The following is a 24,507-nucleotide window of genomic DNA, read 5'->3' as shown; positions in this document are numbered from 1 at the left end:
TGTGCTGAGAAGAAACAGACTATATAGTTCCTTGTGGGAAAACATCCTTAACTTCAAGATTTAGTATAGTTTCAGTGATTTGATGACAAATTTTCACAAGTGACCTTAGTCTTTGGCTGTCCTGGCCAGCGTTAAGCACCTAGAACCTTATGTACTTGCCATTGACCTCAGATAAAGTTGGAGGTGGTCAGTACCTCAAAAAATTAAGCTCTGGGGCCATCATTCTCAAAAACGTCTGTAATTTTGAGCGCTTAACTTGAGACATCTTGCATGTTGAAGTGTGGGCACCCAAAAAAAAAAAAGGGCAATCAAAATTTGAGGCTACCTTTGAAAATTTGGGCCTTAGCCTTTAGGAAACTGTCTGTTTCTTAATTAGATAACACTTGGGAACTGCCTGTTTGTAAGGAGTTTTAGGGGAATGGATGGGGGCACTAGTGTGGGAGGTCAGAGGGGTTTCTTAGAGTTGGGAGGTAAGGCATGTCTCTTGTCTGTAACATGTCCCACTCTACATCACCCTCACCCTGCTGGAAACCCTCATAGGTTTCTGGCACACATTTTTCACAGTTCCCAACCTGAACTGGGAATCAGCAGTGGGTAGAAAGCTCATGGCAGTGAGTTTGCAGAATGTGAGGATCCATTCTGCCGTGAGGAAGAAGAGAAAGGGAATTAGGAGCTGAAGAAAGGATCTGAGCATTTTAACTGGAGAGACAGAACTGAGGCATTGAACACTAGTTTGATATTCTATGTGTATACATGCAGGTGCACACACACGCACACATTTTTTCTTCTCCAGTTTATCAGTGTTGTGCATTAAATACATATTGTAATTGTGGTAAAAATATTCTGGAGATATTTGCACGTTGAAAAATATGGTTAGTACTGTCAGCCAAAATCCTGTATTACCAGGTTGTGAGCTGAATGGTCACTGCACTGCTCCATTAGTAGTTTTGCCACTGACTTCAGTGGGTGCAGGATCATTAAATAACTGATCTGGCTAATCAGTGTTATCTTGCTCCATAGCAGCATAAACTGAGGGAGGCTGAACTTGAGCTGATGTGTTTATTTTGTATTTCACTGTAAATACCCAGAGTGCTGAGCTGTCGTGGTATTTTCTGCAATGCAGGAGTCAGTGTTTATTTTGTTTATTGGGTTCGCTATCTTTACCTCGAGTTAAGCACATTTCAGTGATATCTTAGAATGATTTTTTTCCTCATTACCAAATCTTCTGTGAGTCAGATTTGTCTTCATGAACCCTAATGCTGTTAGGATTTCCTCAGTCTTCTCCCAACAAGAGGGAGACATCTCCACCTGGTGGCCCACCTTAAAACATTGCAAGAGCAAAGCTGCTTTAATACAGAATGGGGGAGGGCTACATCACTTCCTTTGCAAAGGGGTTTTGCAGAAACATTGTACTCTGTGGGCATAGTACTGAATGCATTTCCACTCAGTCTTCAGGTGATTGAGTTAGAAGGGACGTAGTAACTTGTATTTAGCATGCACAAAATTACAAAAGACACAGAAATGTAATCAGGAAAAAGCACTGGAATAACTAGAGGGCAGCTGCTCACTTAGGGAACCATTCTCTGCAGTGTCTTTTCAGAGAAGCTACCACAACAGAAAATGCAATGTCCCTCCTCCCTCCCCCGCCCCCCACATCCTGCTGTAGTCTCATCATGACTTTGCAGTAAATTACAAAAGAGAAATCAATCACAAATTACAAACCATCCACTAGTACAGGAATGTTACCAATCATAAGTAAATTGTAAATCAGCCTTGACTGCAAGAGCTGGAGAAAATATATGAATGCCTGATTTGTTATAACTTCGGTTTTGTCAGGTCTCCTAGATACATTTTGCCATAGGTTAGACGTCCAGTTGCATTTGGGATGACAAATGTAGGAGGCAAAAATCAAAAATATCAATCTTGCTCCCACTAACTTACTCTGTATCTGCCACTGGTGCGACCTCTGCTGGAATAGTGTGTCCAGTTCTCTTGTCCAAAACTCAAGAAGGATATTGGTAAACTGGAGAAGGTTCAGAGAGGATTCAAAAGAATGATTAAAGAATTAGAAAACATGCCCTATAACGATAGGCTCAAACAGCTCAATCTATTTATTTTAAGAAAGAGAAGATTAAGGGGTGACTTGATTACAGTCTATTGCTCTACATGGGGAACAAATATTTCATGATGGGCTTTTTAATATAGTACAGAACAGTATAACACAATCCAATGGCGGGAAATTTAAGCTAGATAAATTCAAACTGGAAATACAGCATACATTTTTAACAGTGATGGTAATTAACCATTGGAGCAATTTACCAAAGGTTATGGTAGATTCTCTACACTGACAATTTTTAAATCAAGATTGGATATTTTTTCTAACAGATCCGCTCTAGGAATTATTTTGGGAAAGTCTATGGCCTGTGTTATACAGGTGGTCAGACTAGATGGTCACAATTTTCTCTTCTGGATTTGGAATCTATTAATATAAGCTAAGGACAATCAAAGGTTTAGAATAAGCAAAGACTTCAATCAGCCCATCTGAATTGTTATTGAGGAGATCATTAATTCATGAGCAGAGTAAGAATCAAATTATTTTTTTCCTTCTTCCTGAGACCCCTTAGGTATCTGAGTACAATCAGATGAGATACCCATTGCTTTGTTGTTGGTAGTGCTATGTTTTACACATTTCTTCCTATGAAGCTTCTTTTTGTTGTCCACCATTTGAGCATTGTCCATCTGGCGATGTGGACAGGTTTGGCTTTATTTTGAGTCTGGCCGGTGACCTAATGTTGACCCTTTCATCCAGAGATGAAATATACCATTAATCTGAGGAGACTGCCCTTTACACTACAGTGCAAAAGTTTACTTGGGTTTTCTCTTTCACCCAAATTCATTCTTCACTGCACCAAACATGAGCAATCAGGCTTTGTGCAGGAAGCTAACGGGTGAGGAGGAGGAATTCACTCTCTAATCTGTGGGGTAGTCATGGGGCACTACTCAGCCCCTGTATAGCTGCTATCCTAGCTTTGAAGGTCAGAATAGTAGCTATTATCCTTCCCCAGCCCCTTTGTTCCGAGGGCATCTCAGTTTGATCACAGATCCTGTGCTCCACTCCACCCTGTCCTACTTAGAGCTCACACAGATCTCCCCTTTGCAGTATGGAGAAGACACAAGGATGCACTTCTCATTTTGCCCGTCAGCTGCCCTCCCTCCTGTCCAGCTCCAGGATGGGCCTTTCACCAGTACCAAAACTTCCCAAAAGACCTTGAACCAGCCCTCAACAGCACTTGCCCTAGTGCATCATATTGCTGTCCTGCCACTTTCAGCCAGTTGTTGACGTTTTTTTAAAAAAATCAGTCACTAGCATTAATACCACTCAGTATCTCAATCTGTTTCTTTTCAGAGGCGTGCAGCTGATAATTTGAGGAGACATCATCAATACCAGGTGAAGGCCCATGGTTTTCTTTTTTTTTAGCATGGGTAATTATTAGAGAGGGATGGGATAGGATCCCACACACACACATATTTCAAGAAAAATCTCCTTAACTGAAACAATTATTTTTCATTGAGAAAACACTTTGATGAAACATTTTGACTGGCTCTAGAAGTGTTAAAATTTTTGTAGTGTTTTAGAAAAGGAAGCAAAAATGCAGTTGGTTTAGTGAATGTATGTCCAGTTATCATTGCCAGCGAAACTAACACATTCTTTTAAATCTTTTAGGAAGTGATGAGAAATCTTGTTAAGCGATACGTTGCCGCAATGATAAGAGATGCCAAAACTGAAGAAGGACTCACAGAAGAGAATTTTAAGGTGACTATTTTCATGCTTATCAATGTAATAATAAAATGTCAAATGACTACAGATCATCAAACAAACAATCATGCAACTGCCATTCACTTACAGCTTAGACGACAGTCTGTGTGGCCTGCCTGACCACATGCATTCATTTTGCACACAAAATCTTGCTCCTTTTTTTTTCTTTCCAGTACATTGTTTTTAGACTTTCACAGCTGTTAAATTAATAAAGAATTGTGGGCAGCATAGCCTAATGATTGGTGTCAAATGACCTGTGTTCTATTCATGGCTATCCCCACGGATTACTAGGTCAGCTTGGGCCAATCATTTAAACATTTTGGACCAGGCTTTTTCCAATGGAAGAAAGAAACAGCTTAATTGGCTAGCTGGAGATCTTCTCTGTGTAGGGGAATCCCGAAGTGGAGTAGAGCTTGTGTGAATGACCAGGCTGCTAGAGCAAGATGGAAATACTTCCACATCTCAGAAAATTAGCTCTTCTGCCATGGAGTGCAGGGCTGGATGGAAGAGCCAGTGTAAAACTCAATTCTAGCAACTTATGTTTTTTGCCGAAAATGGTCTGTCACTTACAGCATGTTGTCAGCAGCTCCTGCCCTTCAGGCCAGGAGAATCAAACTTTCATAGGCTCAGAGGGTGCTTTTCCTTATGTCCCCTAAGTGATGGATAACCAGAATGTCTTTTTTCTCCCCATATCTTTTCCAAAGTCCATTGTCTTTGTCTCAAAAGCCAGGCAGACTTACTTGGGTTGCAGACTCGAAACTCTGGAGAGCTCACTAAGCGCTTTCTTCCATTGCTTGTTAGTTTGATTGCTTGGTTTACCTTATTTGTAAATGTACTTTCACTGTCCTCTGTAATCAAGCTGGTCAGACAGAGGAATCCACACTCTTGTGTCTAGAGCAGGCCTGATTTGTGCATTGCCTCTGAAACACATTTTAAGAACACATTTCCAGCACACATACATAACTGTTTGTACACATCCCATTCATCCATCACACAAGGATTTTTGGGACAACCGTGTCACCAGTTTACATGTGATACCTTACATGATACCTCTTAGATACGTGTTATGACAACAGTGTGTTGGAGATGATGTGTATCAGGGCTAATATGATGCTGGCAGTTAAGTGCTAAAGTGAGGAAAGATCATTTGATGATGACCTGATCTTGGAAGGGTGATGAGGTTATACTGGTCCTGGTTCCTCAAACTGTGGACTTCAGAAGAAATGATGTTCTTAGTGTCACTGGATGTCAAACTACAAAATTCAGCTATTAAAACTTTCTAAACCAAAAGGCTGGAAGCTTCTTTAAACTAGCCAGTCATCCTGTGTCTGTAAATTTTGGCAGTTGGCATTGAGGGGCTCTTCGGGTCACAAACCCCCCACTTCCTCCTTGTTTTTAAATCAAAGATTAAATTAAGCAAATCTTGATGAAGCTAATGGGAGAGAGGATGACCTCACCCACCACACCTCTTAGGTTCACTACTGTGCCTTTCCACTCTCACAGACTCTCCCCAGTTCACCCACTAGCACCACTTCCTGAACTCCCAAATCCTTAAAACACACAGTTCCTGGGGCCATCCACCTGGAAGCTAGTGCACCTTGTAAAGGGTAATAACATTCAGTGGGTTAAGGAATAGCAGTGAAAATGCTCTGCCTCTATAGGAGTAGCACAGTCTAGTGAGCCAAACATAGATATGGGAGGTAAGACAGCCAGAGGTCTCATCCTAGCACTGTCAGTGATTTGGACAAGGGGTCTTGGGCACTTTACATAAGCTCTCAGGCTTTCCTCTGGGAAGTATTAATATTCGCTTCTCTGCCTTCCATGGGAATTGTGAGGACTGATCAGAAGCATTTGCAAAGCACTTAGAAAATGTCGGAGAAAAATTAACATCCATAATACTATATATTTACACATGAACACATTTGCTAAAATATTCAGGTGTTGTTCTTTATTACAAAGAGAAAACCAAACAAAACCAAAACAGATTCCCAAGTTTTAAATGCTTCCTATCTTCCTAACTTTTTAGGAGTTAAAGCAAGATATTTCCAGCTTTCGTTTTGAAGTCCTGGGTTTGTTGAAAGGAAACAGACTTTCTAATTTGCAAACTTCAAAAATCAACAAAGAAGCCTCTTCTTTGTTAGAGACTGATGAAAACTGTGCGAGTGGAGGAAAGGAGAAAGTAAAGAAAAAGAACTTCAGCCTTTTTGACATAACTACACTAATTCATCCAAGATCAGCTGCTATAGCCTCTGAACCACATAACATAAGCAATGGAGCTGCACTGATGGTGTCCGAGCCCATAAAGGAGAAACAAAAAAGGGTGAACTTTGTAACAGACATAAAAAGCTTTGGATTATTTCATAGACGATCAAAAACAAGCTCCCAGGAAGTGAGTGCAAATAAAATATACTCTGTGTCTGAAGAGGTTTCACAACAACAGGTGGACGAACAATGCGAGAAAACTACTGAACTGGAAGGGGGAAAATTGGTCATGAACTGTGAATTAAGTGTCCAAGGTCTCAGTGAAAAGTGCATGCTAACAAACAATAAGCAAACCAACAGTGAGACTTTGGATTTACAGCATGAGGAGAATGATTGTGCTGTGGAAACTGAGAAGACAGAGGTACAGGACTCAGACCCCCCCACACCAGAGGATTTGCTGGACAAGAAGTTGGACGTTACCAGTGACTCGGAGATGAACGAAGAGACAGTTGTTCAGGATGATTATGTAACAACGAGGTTGTGATGCGAGTGGGAGTGAGCATATACAAATATATATATTTTGCATAGTGCTTTTTTGGGCAGGATGTTTTAAAAGTTATATTAGAAAGTATAGAATTACACTTTATAGTATTCAACAACCAAGGCACATGAACTTGTAACATAATTAGGTGAGGGAAAGACAATAGAGGAACCTTCTGTTTTGTAGCCTGCTTTAGCTTTCACAATTTGTTTTACATTTTTTTAATAAATGGAAGCATCTTGTATTCTTGTACTGTTGCAATAACCCACAGAAACTTTTTAGCTATCTTTTTTCAATTAAAACAAATGCAATTTCTCTCATATGATAGTTGACTCCTATGATAAATATTTTTCTATGCAAATAAAAAGTAGCTTAATCTTGTAAGCCTTTACTTAACTTTTTTAGTTCCTTAAAGATAATGGGCAGCATAATAATCCATAAGCAATTTCTGTCAATACAATTATTTAAATGGGTAGAAATTTGATTTGCTTCAAATGTTATGGAAATAAATTAAAACATAATATATCATTTATTTATTGAAAGAGTGTTAATAACTGTACATTATGACTAATTTTCCTATTTGGTTATTTAATTATACTTCCCCATCCCCCATAGAGTTATGACCCTACTGATGACATTGTTACAATTTAATTTGCAAAAAAATTGGGTTGTATAAAATGTTTCCTTTCTTATAGTAAACAAAATGTTTATGGCTTGCTACAATTTTATGACTGTTTATTCCGAAAGAATCCACAATCAGTACCAGCTATTATTTCTCCAAACATCTGCTTTTTCCAAATGTGGACTATGCACTTCAATATACAATTGCTCATTAGCTTCTGCCTTCGTATTACAACTGCATTTGCTAAGAGCAAGATTACTTCAGAAAAAAATCCTTCTAAATATTAGAAAAATATGACAATCTGCTAGGAATATTTGAAAGGCAAACCTAACAGAGGTTTTCTGGATCATCACAGAGTTTTGGGGAACCTAATGGATGATTTTATACAAAAATACTTAGACATTCAAATATATAATAGAAACCTGATAGTATTTTTCATAAATGACAAGTGATTTATTGTCTTAGTCAAAATGAGTATTTTTAAAATTAAACAGTATGTTTCTTTTTAATCAGCGACTGGTGTCCTATATTATTAAGATAGAATAAATATAAAAATGTACACTACAAACTAAAGAAAGACCCATGGAAACTTTTGAATACACTACAATAAGGTAGCCATTCCATTCTTAAATTCATCTTGTTGTGGTAGGTTTTACAGTTTATATTGTCCTGTGTTCGGGGATCCCAGAACACAGAATTATCTTATATACTGGATCGCAGGAAGTACATAACAAAGGTGGAATTAACCATGGATGACTGATGGATTTCCCTGTTCCTGTGAGCTGAGTAGAAACCAAACGTTTACAGACACATTTTCTAAAGCTCCTAAGTTGCCCCAACAACATGTAAGTGCCCTTGCATGTGGAAAACAGGTAACCGTGAGCTCATGTGAGTTTTGCTTGCAAATGTTGGCTTTGAATATTCTCTCCTTTAAAAAGCAACAAAGAGTCCTGTGGCACCTTATAGACTAACAGACATATTGGAGCATAAGCTTTCGTGGGTGAATACCCACTTTGTCAGATGCATGCTCCGATATGTCTGTTAGTCTATAAGGTGTCACGGGACTCTTTGTCACTTTTTACAGATCCAGACTAACATGGCTACCCCTCTGATACTCTCCTATAAAAATATACCTCACAGAATAGATTCTATATTTGTGTCCTTAGTTTCTTTTGATTTTTAGGCTAGCCATACAACAGTTCACGGATTGATATTGTTATCCCATGATGTGGCAGCAGCTACCATATGCTCAGTTGGTATTATATCTTTTCAAAAAAATTGCCTTATAATACTTCTACTCATAGTACTATAGTACAAACTCATTATCCAAATCAAAAGTCCAAGTGTTCTATTAATTTCAATAGGACTTTGTAAAGTAGAAATAATTGCTAGTGCAAATTATATGGTCTGATACAGCTGTATAAACATTTCACAAAATGCTACTTTTACCACAGGAGGCCCTTTAGCAGCAGCCATATTCTTCACACTGAGCTGGACCACAACCAGAACCATGAAAGGCACCTCCTTTTCTTTGGCGCTTCAGATAAAAGGAACCCCACTCATGGCCCATTGTGCTAGGCGCTGTACAAACACAGAACAAAAAGATGGTTCTTCTTCGAGTGATTGCTCCTGTGTATTCCACAGTAGGTGTGCCTGCTCGCCACGTGCACCGGTGCCGGAAGTTTTTCCCTTAGCAGTACCCGTAGTGGGGGAGCACCAGTGCGACCCCTAGAGTGGCACCGCTATAGCGCACTATAAGGGGACGTGCACTCTCCCCCCACCCTCAGTTCCTTCTTGCCGCCAGTGAAGGTAGTCGAAACTTGTGCTTCAGCTTCACTGCAGCCTTCTCTTCTCTAGCGATACTGTTCGTCAGATCGTTTTCTTAACATTAGCTTGGACCCGGGGCATGCCCCGTGCTCCAGGCTTCAAGTCATGCGACTCCTGGAGCGACCCCCACGCTAAGTGTCTTTGCTGCCTGGGTGAGACTCATATTAGCGACCGCTGCAAAATCTGTAGGTCGTTCAAACCAAGGATTAAGAAGGAGAGGGACTTCAGACTTAGAGCTCTCCTGATGGAGTTGGCGTTGGCTCCGACCCCGGTGCGCAGATCGGACTCGGCACCGGCCGCCGCATTGTCGGTATGCAGCGAGGCCCCTTCGACCAGCAGGCACCGCTCTCCCGCCAAAAAACAGGGGAAGAGCTCGGCCTCGCAACGATGCCGCGACAAGGATAAGGGGAAGGCTGGTCCCGCGCTGGGCAGCCCTCGGTCCCCCCCAGGCTTAAGACCTCCGACTTGAGTGGAGCGGAGCAGCCCGGTGCAATCAACCCGGACATCCCTGGTACGGATGCCATCGACGCCGGAGGCAGTGCAGGCGGCAAAGGACATTATGTCTTTGCTCGTGCCGAGCTCGCAGCCAAGCACGACCCCCAGGTCTCGGGGTAAGCCCCCGTTACGGGACCGTCCGGCTTCTTCGGTGAGCAGTGGCTCTTGCTCCGAAGGTCGCTCTCCGCACTGCTCGACGCACAGCGGCCGCTAGTCAAGCGACTCCCGGCCACCGTCAACGCCTCCCAGACCCTCTGTCCCGCTGCCGAGACAGGAATCGCGGGCCCCTCCTACCCCGCCAGCCAGTGAGCGCAGGCACCAGGAGAGGCGCCTGGAATGCTCCCCGGCCTGACGCAAGTACCGGAGCAGATCTTGACGCGATAGGCGTCGTCATTCGCGCTCCAGCTCCCGCTCGACCGGGCACCACGGCAGAGGCTCTGCACGTAGTACCTCGGTATCAAGGCACTACGCTTCGCACAGTCGTTACCGCTACCAAAGCAGCTCGTCGAGAGGGTACCATTCCTCGTCTTCGAGGTCCAGATCGCGAGGGAGACGCCGACACAGGCACCGCTACCATCGCTCCTGTGGCACCGAGCGCTCTTCAGCCACCTCGGCCTCGGTCCCCTTCCTGTCCTCGGGCCGTGCGTCCCCGCAGGGACTTGCTGTACCTCCCGGTACCCAGCAAGCCCAAGGCTACGGAATCCCGTGGCAGGGACAATGGTGCCAGTGGGTGCCATGGCAGCAGGTAACGAACCAGCCCGGGGCCCATTCGGTCGCTGGAGTGTCCCAAGCCCCATCGGCCTTGTCGGGGCACCCACGGGACAAGTCGACGGGCCAAGACTTGGCAGACCTGCATCTGGATTCCGACCTGGGTCTCAATGCCCCGGCGCCAATCGTGGTGTCCGACTCCGCGCGTGCCGCGTCTCCGGCACTAGACGACACGATTGTGGCACCGCTGCCTTTGGTCCCGCAGGAGGACTTCAAGGCACACCAGGACTTGCTGAAGCAGGTGGCTTCCAGCCTTCAGCTACAAGCCGAGGAGATGGAGGGACAGTCGGACTCCCTCTTCAACGTCCTATCCCCCTCGGCACCGGGCCGTGTGGCACTACCGTTACACCAAGGTGTTGCCAACATCACCAGTGCCATGTGGCAAACTCCCGCCTCCTTGGCACCGATTTCCAAGAAGGCCGAGAGAAAATACTTTGTGCCGGCAAAAGGTCACGAGTACCTTTACTCCCACCCGGTGCCTAACTCACTTGTGATTGAGTCGGTGAACCACAGGGAGCGCCAAGGCCAACCCGTGCCCACCCCTAAAAATAAAGATGCCAGGAGACTCGACTCCTTTGGCAGAAAGATTTATTCTTCGGCCAGTTTCCAGCTGAGGGTAGCCAACCACCAGGCCTTACTCAGTAGATATGACTTTAACTTGTGGGAGTCCTTGCCTAAGTTCGAGCCTCTTCTCCCAGACAAGGATAGGAAGGACTTCAAGGCGCTGGTGGAAGAGGGGTCGGCGGCGGCTAAGGTGGCCCTGCAGGCGGCGTCGGATGCGGCAGATATGGCGGCTCGCTCCATGGCTTCCGCAATCTCCATGCGCAAAGTGTCATGGCTCCTGTTGTCGGGTCTGTCGACAGAGGCTCAGTCTCTGATGCAGGACCTCCCGTTCGATGGCAAGGCACTCTTTGCGGACCAGATAGACATCAGGCTGCATGGGATGAAAGACTCCTGCACCACCCTGCAGACCTTGGGCCTCTACGTCCCCCCTGCAAAGAACCAGGCCAAACTGATTCCGGCGGCTCAGCCTGCTAGGAGCAGATACGAGCCCCTGTATAAGAGGCCCAGAGACCAGAAACGCTGGTCTCAGAGGCAATCCCGCTCTACCCAGCAGCCTGGTCCCCCTAAAGGCAAGAGGCAGGGAAAGCGGCAGTTTTGACTATCAACAGGGGGCACCGGGCCTGTTGCCAGGGAGACCCCCCCGACCAATAAAGTTCGTGTTCTGCAACCAATTGTCTGCCTTCCTCAGGGCATGGTCCCGCATAACGTCGGACCAATGGGTCCTCAGTACCATTTCCAAGAGATACGTGTTGCAGTTCACTTCTCCCCCTCCATGCCACCCGCCCACCTCCAGGGGCTTGGGGGATCCCGAGCACGCCCGTCTCCTGGGCCAAGGGGTGGATCGGCTACTCAGCCTCGGGGCGGTGGAACGTGTCCCGGCACAGTTCCAGGGCACGGGGTTTTACTCCAGTTACTTCCTCATTCCCAAAGCAAAAGGAGGTCTCAGACCCATCCTGGACCTGCGCGACCTGAACAGGTTTCTAACCCGTTCCAAGTTCCGCATGGTGTCCTTGGCTTCCATCATCCCCTCTCTAGACTAGGGGGATTGGTATGCTGCCCTGGACCTCCAGGACGCATACTTCCATGTCCACATTTTCGAGGGCCACAGACGCTTCCTCAGATTCGTGGTGGGGTCAGGACACTACCAGTTTGCGGTCCTCCCCTTTGGCCTGTCCACAGCCCCCAAGGTGTTCACAAAGTGCATGGCAGTGGTGGCGGCCTACCTCAGGAAACAGGGGGTACAAATCTTTCCTTACCTGGACGACTGGCTCCTCAAGGGCGACTCTCGTCCAGAGGTGGAGTTCCATGTACGGCTACTCCTGGCCACCTGCAAAAGCCTAGGGCCTGGTTGTGAACGAGACCAAATCTACCCTAGTACCGGTCCAGAGCATAGAGTTCATTGGGGCTCTCCTAGACTCCTCCAAGGCTACGGCCTCTCTTCCCCTGGACAGGTTCGAGACCCTAAAGGCTCTCATCGCCTCCGTCTCCCGGTTCCCAGTAACCACGGCCAAGGCGTGTCTCCGACTCCTGGGTCACATGGCAGCCTGCACGTATGTGGTCCGCCATGTCAGACTCCGGATGAGGCCCCTCCAAATCTGGCTAGCCTCCCAATTTTCACAAGCCCGGGTCGGCCTGGACAAGGTCCTCACAATCCCGTCCCTGGTACTGGCTTCCCGTCGCTGGTGGACTCTCCCGAACAATATGCTACAAGGGGTTCCCTTCAGAGAGGCCATCAGTAGATCTGGTGTCCAATGCTTTGGACCTAGGCTGGGGAGCCCACATAGGAAACATGCAGACCCAAGGGATGTGGTCGACCCCAGATCTGTCCCTGCACATAAATGTCAGGGAACTCAGGGCGATACACCTGGCATGTACAGCGTTTCTCACGCACCTCCGTGGCAGGGTAGTCAGAGTACTCACGGACAACTCCGCTGCCATGTACTATATTAACAAGCAGGGCAGGACTCGTTCCATAGCCCTCTGCCTGAAAGCCCTGGCCTTATGGGAGTTTTGTATAGCCCACGATATCTCCCTATGGGCGGCTCACCTTCCCGGCGTCTGCAATACGCAAGCGGACCGTCTCAGCAGAGTCTTCTCCCCCCAGTACAAGTGGTCGCTCCACTCGGAGGTCACTCATCGTCTCTTCCAAGAGTGGGGAACTCCCCAGATCGACCTGTTCGCAACACAACAGAACCGGCGTTGCCCCCAGTTCTGCTCCAGGGGAAGGGTGGGGAAGGACGCAATCTCGGATGCGTTCCTCATGAGCTGGTCGGATCAGTTCCTATACGCCTTCCCCCCGCTTCCCCTCATTCCCAAGGTCCTGGAAAAGATGAAAGCGGACAAGGCATGGGTCATTCTCATAGCCCCGGTGTGGCCCCGCCAGCATTGGTACGGGCCCCTCCTGTGCCTCCTGGCGGCCCCCCCGAGGGCACTGCCGCTCCGCCCAGATCTCCTATCCCAGGAAGGGGTGCGCCTCCTCCATCCCAATCTGGCCGTGCTCCACCTGACAGCATGGCTGCTCCGTGGTTGAATGAGGAGGAGAGCAGGTGCTCGGAGCAGGTGAGGTGAGTCCTCCTGGAAAGCAGGAAGCCGTCCACACATCGGACATATATGGCGAAATGGTCCAGGTTTGTCAGGTGGGCGAGCGAGCGGGGAGTCTTCCCCTCCGCAACTCCTCTCCAGTTTGTCCTGGACTACCTTTTGTCCCTTAGGACTCAAGGTCTGGCACCAGCTTCGGTCAGGGTACACCTAGCAGCCATATCGGCTTTTCACCCACCGGTGCAAGGGCTCGATCTTCTCCCACCCTATGACCTCCCGCTTCCTGAAGGGCCTAGTCCATTCGTTTCCGTATGCTAGACCCCCGGTGCCACAATGGGACCTCAACCTGGTCTTGTCGCGTCTCACAGGGCCCCTCTTTGAACCGCTAGCCACGTGCTCTTGGTCTCACCTCTCATGGAAGATGGCCTTCCTCGTGGCGATCACATCTGCTCGATGTGTCTCGGAGCTCAGAGCCCTAACCTCGGAACCCCCCTATATGGTTTTCCTTAAGGACAAAGTCCAGCTTCGCCCGCACCCTGCGTTCCTCCCGAAGGTGGTCTCCACCTTCCATATGGAGCAGAATATATTTCTTCCCAGGCTCTGCCCTAAGCCCCACTCCTCTAACGAGGAGTGCTGCCTCCACATGTTAGATGTGCGTAGAGCGTTGGCTTTTTATCTGGATCGGACTAAGCCGTTCCGGAAATCCTCTCAACTCTTTGTTGCCTCGGCCAAGCGGGCAAGAGGGCAACCCATCTCGACCCAGCGGCTCTCCCGCTGGATTACTTTGTGCATACGCACATGCTATGACCTGGCAGGGATCCCCCCGCCACCTATCGTTAAGGCTCACTCGACGAGGGCTCAGGCCTCATCAGCTGCCTATGCCATCCATGTCCCTTCAAGACATCTGTAGGGCGGCCACGTGGGCATCTGTTCACACGTTTACTTCGCATTATGCGATCGTCTCCCAGTCTAGGGATGATGCAGGGCTCGGCAGGGCGGTACTTCGTCCTGAACCATTGTGAACTCCTACTCACCTCCAACAGATACTGCTTGGAATCATCTACTGTGGAATACACTCGAAGAAGAAAGGACAGTTACCTGTTCCGTAACTGGCATTCTTCAAGATGTGTTGCTCCTGTCTATTCCACATCCTGCCCTCCTTCCCCTCTGTCGGAGTTGTCTGGCAAGAAAGAACCGAGGGTGGGGGGAGAGCGCACGTCCCCTTATAGTGCGCTATAGCGGCGCCACTCTAGGGGTCACCGTGGTGCTCCCCCACTACGGGTACTGCTAAGGGAAAAACTTGCGGCACCGGTGCACGTGGCGAGCACGCACACCTACTGTGGAATACACAGGAGCAACACATCTCGAAGAACGCCAGTTACGGAACAGGTAACTGTCCTTTCCTGTCCCAATAAGCTTACAACTGGAACCACAATAATAATAATCTAAGCTTGCACAGATGTTCATGCTTTTGGATCCTACCATGCAATGATTTCCAAGTGGGAGTAAGCTCCAATGATGGAACTTGTTGTTTTCTTTGGCTACCCTTATTAGTATTAAACTTGGTGGAAGTAACTATTTTCTCCTCTTCCGCCAGAGAAATACTAGGGATCAAAACTGTAGTCCCTGAGTGCAACTTCCATTAACATTAATACAATAGGACCAGCCAAAAAGAACAGAAAAATAAACCACTCTGAAAAGCATTAGCCTGTAACTCAGCACTATGCAGACAGACTGGCCCCAACACTGTCCTTGCTGCCGTGCTCCTGATCCCCCTCTAACATGGCTTACCCTGGGAAAGCTTGTGGTTGGGAGGCCTGCTTCAGCACTATTTGCCTTGGTTATGATATCATGAAGGAGCAAAACCATGTGTCACACTGAGCAGGAGCCACAGATCAGCAGCCAGTCTTCACTTTGTGGACCCGGAAAACAAAGTTCAGATTTTAAATCACTACCGTAATGTGCTGAATGACTCCCACCCTATCTGTTTATTTGGGGCATTCAGCTGAAGTTTGACATTCTTTTGTTTTATATTTGGAGGTTAAGGTTAACAAGAAATCCTGCAAATATCTTCCTAACCAGTTATAAGACAAACCCTATCATTGGGGAGTGAATAATTCTGAGGGAATCTGGTAACTTAGCTATAACTTTAGACAGATGCAGAATGTGTGAAAGTGCAGATACTACAAAATTTCTGATCTTTCTAAAACTTCCTCTTTGGCAACATTTTTGCCTAAGGGCATGGGAAGCCTTCCCTCGCAGACACATGATACCAAAGCAAGGGGCTAGGTCATTAGACCTCTGCTTCAAATTCTACCATATTTGGGCAGTAAGGTGAAAAACCCATTTCCTTTCTGTAGCCCAGCTGAATATATAATTATGGCCTGAAAGAGGATGTGTGGAGGGGGCGGGGAGGTTACAAAGGTCAGAGTTGAGTCACACAATATGAAATGAAGGAAATCAGGCAATACATTTGTCTGATCCAGTTCTTGGCATTTGCTTGCACAGTACAGTATGTACCGTTTTCTTCTCATTTCAGTGCAGTGATCACAGAGAGATATATTAGGTCATCTAACTTTGTAAAGGGGAAAACTAAACAGCTATAAGCTAAAGATGTAATCTAGTCCACCCCCTTTCCCATGGAATGTTCCCTGCAATGCCTCTTGAAAGCTGGTTTTATTAATAAAAAGTAATTTAATTGTGACACTACAAGAGCCTCAGCCTAAGAGTTTGCCCTCTCTTGACTCCTCCTAGCGTTCCTTTCCCCAGCCTAAGTCTTCTCCTTGCTCCTGGCTGCCTCTAGGGTGCCATTATCCAAGACCTGTCTGCTCCAGAGCCTACCTTCTTGGGTGAGAGTGGTACTCCCAGCTCCTTTATATTCAGGGTGAAGTCTAATGCACAACATGTGACTCTAGTAAATCAGCAATAATTAACCTGAATGTCCCTCCAAGGTTCTAATGCTAACTCACATGGTGGGACAAAAGGAGATACCCTGTGATATGCCCTAACCATTGTATTGTATAGTTTGATCTTTCCATTGTACATGGAACCAACCCAAGTTGTAATCAGGGTAAAGGAACCAGGTGCCTAAAATACCTGAGGATGGGGGTCTAAATGACTAATTTTGATTGAGTGTTTGACTATAACTTATTTGGGGGGGGGTTAATCAGAGCTGCATATAATATATACCTATCTCATAGAGCTGGAAGGGACCTTGAAAGGTCATTGAATCTAGCCCCCTGCCTTCACTAGCCTGACCAAGTACTGATTTTGCCCCAGATCCCCCTAAGTGGCCCCCTCAAGGATTGAACTCACAACCCTGGGCTTAGCAGGCCAATGTTCAAACCATTGAGCTATCCCTCCCCCATACTTTCAATGCTACTTTATAGTGCAGAATGCTGGGGAATGAGAAAGTATGACATGTCCAAACTGTCTTCATTCCATATAACCTGCCTCAGAAAAAGCCTCCATAGCTTTTGGCCCAGAACAATCTCAAACCAAGATCTATTGACACAGTGCAGCCAAGAGGATCTGAGCACCATCATTGCCAGGAGGCATTGGAGACGGATCGGTCATGTGCTTTAGATGGAAACTGATTCTATCACCAGAGTAGCAATAAGATGGACACCTGAAGGCAAGCAAAAACGAGGCCGCCCGAAAACAACATGGCGAAGAGCTGTGGAAGCTGACCTGAAAAATCTGGGGCACATCTGGGGAACCATTGAAAGACTTGCCAGAAACAGACAGGAGTGGAGGAGCTTTGTTACTGCCCTAAACGCCAGAGGCGTCATAGGAACGTGATGATGATTTGGGGGGAGGGTAATATTTTCCCTTCTGATGCACAGGCCCCAAAAGGAGTTAAAAATAAATGTTTATTTTTGTTTTAAACTGAAGAAGACTGTTCGTTCATGGTCACCACAATGGGAGATGGATCAGGCCCTAAATGTCTGCTTCTTTAGTTTCTTTTATTTGTCATCTATTCCTCCCTTATTTGTAGCTTTCTATTGTAAATACTGTCTCTTTAAACAAATATGTTCAGTATTGCATTTTAGGAGCATCAGAGTTGTATTTGCAATCGCAACAGATGGAGTGTTCGAGATGTAGCAGCGCTTTGCATTTCAGCCTCGAGGAAGAGTTGAGCTCCCAAAGAGGATATGATCACTAATGTACCCTTCTCAGGAAATTAGTAATACAATCTCACTCAGACAGAACTCATGGGATATTATCTCACTGCATGAATTCAGTATGGTCAATTCATAAAAGCTTGTATTTTATTTTAAATTATTTAATTTGATTTAAGAAAACAGGAAGAGCACTACTAGATTTGTCTCTTGTGGTCAACTTAAAACAACATGGAATACAAAATTATTTTATGCTTTTTTCAGTCAGGCAATAAAAGCCATATTAACTAATATGGATAAAACTATCCTCTCTGAAAATTAGGATCTAAACTTCCACAGTAGAAAGACTTCCCCCCACCCCTTTCCTTGATAACTGGTAGAAAAGCTTTAAAACTTCAAATGCAATATCTGAAGGTTTTCCAGACCTCAGTTTTCCAGGTTTTAGTGCAATAATGCCTTTAGCATATCTAAAAACATTCAACTGACTTTATTTAAACCTAATGGACAGCCTACTTGTTCTGAAATATAACCCAAGGAGGGCAAGTCTTGGTACTTGCGACCAGAGGCTGCTAACAGGGAGTTTCTCAAGGGAGTTCTCCAGGTGAAGGAGGAGCAATACAGCACCCTTGGGGTAAGTGACTGTCTGTAGTGTGTGCTTGTTTGTGTTTGGGGGTTACTTGCTGTGTGCTGAGCTTGTGTTTGTCAGTCTGTTTGTTTGTTTGGTTGGTTGATTGGTTGAAGGACCGTGTGCTGTGGCTGGCAGTTGGAAGCTGTGAGCTTGAAAGGAAGGTCTGAAAGCTAGAAGCCTCTGGTAATTGGCTGAGCCTTAATCAGTGGGCAGGGCATTCATACAGGCCAGGCCAGGGCTTTATAAAGCAGTGCACAAGCGACCAGGGAGCTTTTGCTAACAGGGAGTTTCGCAAGGGAGTTTGGAAGGGGAGTGGGAAGGGAGCGAGGGTCCCTTGCCGGTTCTATCTGTTTTCCCTTTATTCCCCTTAAAACCTATAAACCAACTACATTCAAAACTTCTTGCTTAAACAACCCTTTCAGCGGACAGGGGGCTGCAGACAGGGGAGTTTGAGAGGGAGGTTTACGATGGTTAGGAAGACCCGTAACACCTGTGCCAGCACTGCTTCTGTCTCCTCCACCTGCGCCTGTAGCCAGACAGAGCGCCTGAGCATGGATGCTTCTACCCAGATCCTGGTGTGGTTTTGCAGAGACTGTAACTTGCAATTTCCACTTACTGATATCCAGGCTGGGGGGACCATCTAATGTGAAAGGTGCCTGCTGGTGGAATCTCTCAGGCAGCAGGTGGGAGAGCTACAGGAGGAGGTGGCTCGGTTGAGGAGCATCCGAATCCACGAGCAATTCCTGGACAGCGTCCTTGTGGAGACAGCTGAGGTAGCTGTCCCAGTACACAGGACTGCTGATACACCACTGGTGGAGGAAGAGATGGCTCAGGGTGGACACTGGCAGCTGGTTACTTCTGGCAGCAGGCAGTGCTCCACCCCTGCTCCGAACCCTCCCGCCGTGGTAATAGGTAAGCGTTATGCTCTTCTTGATACAGGAGAGAAGGAATCACTCCCTACAGTAAAGGAGGAGAAGCCTCGTACCCCTAAGGCTGGGAGGTCTGCTGCCACCACTGCGAATAGGAAATGTAGGGTAGTGGTGGTCGGAGACTCTCTGCTGAGGGGGACGGAGGTGCCCATCTGTCGCCCTGACATTTCATCTCAGGAGGTATGCTGCCTGCTGGGGGCCCATATCTGAAATGTTATGGAGGCATTGTTGAGGATTATCCAGCCCTCTGACTACTACCCCATGCTACTCATCCATGTGGGCACAAATGATACTGCGAGGTGTGACACTGAGCGGATCAAGAGTGACTACAGGGCTCTGGGAGTACGGGTGAAGGAGTTTCGAGTGCAGGTGGTATTCTCTTCGATTCTTCCTGTCAAAGGTAGGGGTCCGGGCAGAGACAGATACATCATGGAGGTGAATGTCTGGCTGCGAAGATGGTGTCGCCAGGAGGCTTTGGCTTCCTTGACCACGGGATGCTATTCGAGGAAGGACTGCTAGGCAGAGATGGCGTTCACCTTTCGAGGAGGGGAAAGACCCTATTTGGACACAGACTGGCTAACCTAGTGAGGAGGGCTTTAAACTAGGTTCGACGGGGACAGGTGAGCAAAGCCCACAGGTAAGTGGGGAACATGGAGACCTGGGAGATGGGTCGGAAACAAGAGAGAGTGTGGGCTATAATGGCAGAGAGAAAGGAGGGTCAGGGCAAAACTGGGAGGCAAGATCAAACCAGTATTTTAGATGCCTATATACAAATGCAAGAAGTATGGGTAATAAGCAGGAAGAACTGGAAGTGCTAATAAATAAATACAACTATGACATTGTTGGCATCACTGAAACTTGGTGGGATATTACACATGATTGGAATGTTGGTGTGGATGGGTAACGCTTGCTCAGGAAGGATAGACAGGGGAAAAAGGGAGGAGGTGTTGCCTTATATATTAAAAATGTACACACTTGGACTGAGGTGGAAATGGACATAGGAGACGGAAGTGTTGAGAGTCTCTGGGTTAGGCTAAAAGGGGTAAAAAACAAGGGTGATGTCATGCTAGGAGTCTACTACAGGCCACCTAACCAGGTGGAAGAGGTGAAGGAGGCTTTTTTTAAACAACTAACAAAATCATCCAAAGCCCAAGATTTGGTAGTGATGGGGGACTTCAACTATCCAAATATATGTTGGGAAAATAACACAGCGGGGCACAGACTATCCAACAAATTCTTGGACTGCATTGCAGACAACTTTTTATTTCAGAAGGTTGAAAAAGCTACTGGGGGGAAGCTGTTCTAGACTTGATTTTAACAAATAGGGAGGAACTCATTGAGAATTTGAAAGTAGAAGGCAGCTTGGGTGAAAGTAATCATGAAATCATAGAGTTTGCAATTCTAAGGAAGGGTAGAAGGGAGAACAGCAAAATAGAGACAATGGATTTCAGGAAGGCGGATTTTGGTAAGCTCAGAGAGCTGATAGGTAAGGTCCCATGGGAATCAAGACTGAGGGGAAAAACAACTGAGGAGAGTTGGCAGTTTTTCAAAGGGACACTATTAAGGGCCCAAAAGCAAGCTATTCCGCTGGTTAGGAAAGATAGAAAATGTGGCAAAAGACCACCTTGGCTTAACCATGAGATCTTGCATGATATAAAAAATAAAAAGGACTCATATAAAAAATGGAAACTAGGACAGATTACAAAGGATGAATATAGGCAAACAACACAGGAATGCAGGGGCAAGATTAGAAAGGCAAAGGCACAAAATGAGCTCAAACTAGCTACGGGAATAAAGGGAAACAAGAAGACTTTTTATCAATACATTAGAAGCAAGAGGAAGACCAAAGACAGAGTAGGCCTACTGCTCAGTGAAGAGGGAGAAACAGTAACAGGAAACTTGGAAATGGCAGAGATGCTTAATGACTTCTTTGTTTCGGTCTTCACCGAGAAGTCTGAAGGAATGCCTAACCTAGTGAATGCTAATGGGAAGGGGGTAGGTTTAGCAGATAAAATAAAAAAAGAATAAGTTAAAAATCACTTAGAAAAGTTAGATGCCTGCAAGTCACCAGGGCCTGATGAAATGCATCCTAGAATACTCAAGGAGCTAATAGAGGAGGTATCTGAGCCTCTAGCTATTATCTTTGGATAATCATGGGAGACGGGAGAGATTCCAGAAGACTGGAAAAGGGCAAATATAGTGCCCATCTATAAAAAGAGAAATAAAAACAACCCAGGAAACTACAGACTAGTTAGTTTAACTTCTGTGCCAGGGAAGATAATGGAGCAAGTAATTAAGGAAATCATCTGCAAACACTTGGAAGGTGGTAAGGTGATAGGGAATAGCCAGCATGGATTTGTAAAGAACAAATCGTGTCAAACCAATTTGATAGCTTTTTTTGATAGGATAACGAGCCTTGTGGATAAGGGAGAAGCTGTGGATGCCTTACTAGACTTTAGTAAGGCATTTGATACGGTCTCGCATGATATTCTTATCGATAAACTAGGCAAATACAATTTAGATGGGGCTACTATAAGGTGGGTGCATAACTGGCTGGATAACCGTACTCAGAGAGTTGTTATTAATGGTTCTCAATCCTGCTGGAAAGACATAACAAGTGGGATTCCGCAGGGGTCTGTTTTGGGACTGGCTCTGTTCAATATCTTCATTAACAACTTAGATATTGGCATAGAAAGTACGCTTATTAACTTTGCAGATGATACCAAACTGGGAGGGATTGCAACTGCTTTGGAGGACAGGGTCATAATTCAAAATGATCTGGACAAATTGGAGAAATGGTCTGAGTTAAACAGGATGAAGTTTAACAAAGACAAATGCAAAGTGCTCCACTTAGGAAGGAACAATCAGTTTCACACATACAGAATGGGAAAAGACTGTCTAGGAAGGAGTACGGCAGAAAGGGGTCTAGGGGTTATAGTTGACCACAAGCTAAATATGAGTCAACAGTGTGATGCTGTTGCAAAAAAAGCAAATGTGATTCTGGGATGCATTAACAGGTGTGTTGTGAGCAAGACACAAGAAGTCATTCTTCCGCTCTACTCTGCGCTGGTTAGGCCTCAACTGGAGTATTGTGTCCAGTTCTGGGCACCGCATTTCAAGAAGGATGTGGAGAAATTGGAGAGGGTCCAGAGAAGAGCAACAAGAATGATTAAAGGTCTTGAGAACATGACCTATGAAGGAAGGCTGAAAGAATTGGGTTTGTTTAGTTTGGAAAAGAGAAGACTGAGAGGGGACATGATAGCAGTTTTCAGGTATCTAAAAGGGTGTCATAAGGAGGAGGGAGAAAACTTGTTCCCCTTAGCCTCTAAGGATAGAACAAGAAGCAATGGGCTTAAACTGCAGCAAGGGAGGTTTAGGTTGGACATTAGGAAAAAGTTCCTAACTGTCAGGGTCGTTAAACACTGGAATAAACTGCCTACGGAGGTTGTGGAATCTCCATCTCTGGAGATATTTAAGAGTAGGTTAGATAAATGTCTATCAGGGATGGTCTAGACAATATTTGGTCCTGCCATGAGGGCAGGGGACTGGACTCGATGACCTCTCGAGGTCCCTTCCAGTCCTAGAATCTATGAATCTATGGTATCTTTAATACACAGAATAGTACAATAAACCAGCCTGGATAAAAGTTTAATCATTTTTGTAAATTACACATCATATACTAGCAAAGAGATGTATATGATGCCATTGTTAAATAAAGTAGAGGTAAGTAAGCATGGACAATATATGTGTGGTAAAGTCGGTCAGGAACTCTGTTTCATCAGAAAATGCCGATTAGTTGACCCAAAATGTGTCATGGAAACATCTCTGGTTTGATAAACTTATACTGAATAATTGGCAGGGTTCTGATGGAAACCTGCCTGGTTGCCCGGTGGGCTAATAGGCAGCCCATACTTTCAGGGTCCATAACTATGGGACAGCCCTGCATACAGACTGCCCTGAGGCTGGGAATTCTGGGCTTCCAAGTATTTGCAGCTCCTGTGCAGCCCCACTATGAGGACTGCCCTAGGACTAGGGACCCCGGGGCTTCTAGGGTCTGCAGCGCTGGGGCAGTCTGCATAGTGGGGCTTCCAGGGTTCCTGGAGTCAGAACCCTGAAAGCACCAGGAGCCCGAGCTCTAACTGAAGCTTGGCTTCCAGATCCACAGTAGGGAGCCTGAAAGCCCTGGGAACTCCAGAGCTTCCAGACTACCAGGCTAGCTGGCTCATAGTCTGCCTGAATAGCTGTGGTGAAACTTGTATCGTGATCAGTGGAACTGGAGTCAGAGGTCCAATGTTCCCTGGAGGGACTATTATTGACAGGACACCAGTAGAACAGAGAACGCATGGAGTTAGGTTGGAAGCCGTACAGCCATGTGGACAGAGCACTACACAGGATTTAATAAAGTTCCACTTGTTCAACTTAACTGGCATTCAGTTTCACTTTGTGAATGAAACGTGGTGGCAACATCTGAGCTGTGCGTTCTCTGCAGTGCAAAGGCTGGCAGCATGATCCATGAAACTTGGCCTGAAGCCCACTGAATCCTGGATTTTTGCAGACACAAACCTAGCCCAATGAAGTGCCTGGTGAAAGGAGGCATTTGGGCTACATACTGGCCTGGCCATGCAGGAAGACAACAGCATAAAAGTAAAACTGTTACTCTCTCTTATTGGGGAACAAGGCAAAGACATCTGCAGCACTCTGAAGCTCATCACTGCCACAAGTATCACAGCACCTTTAGAAGGCCTGGGGACTTACTGCTCCCCAAGGCAGAATGAGTGACACAGGATTTTTACTAGAGACCAAACCAAAGGGGAGGGGATAGAACCCTATATTACTGCCTCATTCACACTGGCAGCTACATGATATTTTGGGGACTTGACAGACTCCCTAATTCATGACAAAATAGTCTGTGGCACTTGGGATCACCACCCATGGGAGCAGCTGCTCTGGGAAGGCAATCTTACACTAACAGATGCTTAGAAATTGCATGTGCCGCAGAAACCTCAAGAGAAAGGATAAGAGCCCTAGGAGGCACAATACCCATAGAAGAACATGAAGTAGGGCAACAGCAAAGGAGAGCAGGTGGCCAGGGTTACATACCCATAGTAAGATGCATTTACTGTGGGAGACCTCATGACTGGGAAAAGGAGATGTGTCCCACACCAGGACAGCATTGAAAGGAATTTGGCAAGTTAAACTTTTAGCTGTGTGTGCAAGGTCAAAGGAAGGTTCCAGAAAGATTCAGGCAGACTTGTACAAGAGCAGGATGGCAGATCAGACAGCAGGGTTGACGCAATGACTCCTGAGTCCAAGAGCCTATCAAGTTCAGGCAGTCAGGACAGGAAAACAAGAGGGGACAATATCAACCTCTGTGCGTAGAACAATGTTAGTATGGAAACTCACTTTGAGATGTCAGCTGGATAGGGATACCTCCTGCAATGTCACAACGTCGAGT

At 46.1% G+C, this 24,507-nt stretch overlaps 1 protein-coding gene across 1 annotated transcript in view; it reads left to right on the top strand.

Moving 5' to 3' along the window:
• Positions 1-6,563, top strand: part of LOC113406809 (short transient receptor potential channel 4-like) — a gene marked incomplete at its 5' end in the record, with an annotated part of 98,725 nt that extends 92,162 nt beyond the window's left edge. Inside the window, 3 exons of the mRNA XM_026653555.1 lie at positions 3,407-3,448; positions 3,725-3,814; positions 5,844-6,563. Of these exons, the coding sequence (XP_026509340.1) occupies positions 3,407-3,448; positions 3,725-3,814; positions 5,844-6,563 (852 nt within the window). The remainder of the gene's footprint in view (positions 1-3,406; positions 3,449-3,724; positions 3,815-5,843) is intronic.
• Between the last annotated feature and the right edge of the window lie 17,944 nt (positions 6,564-24,507).

The sequence above is a fragment of the Terrapene carolina genome, unplaced genomic scaffold (genome assembly GCF_002925995.2).
Source record: "Terrapene carolina triunguis isolate 2854851 unplaced genomic scaffold, T_m_triunguis-2.0 Scaffold141, whole genome shotgun sequence".
NCBI classification, from domain to species: Eukaryota; Metazoa; Chordata; order Testudines; family Emydidae; genus Terrapene; species Terrapene triunguis.
This window is presented reverse-complemented; position numbering and strand designations above follow the sequence as displayed.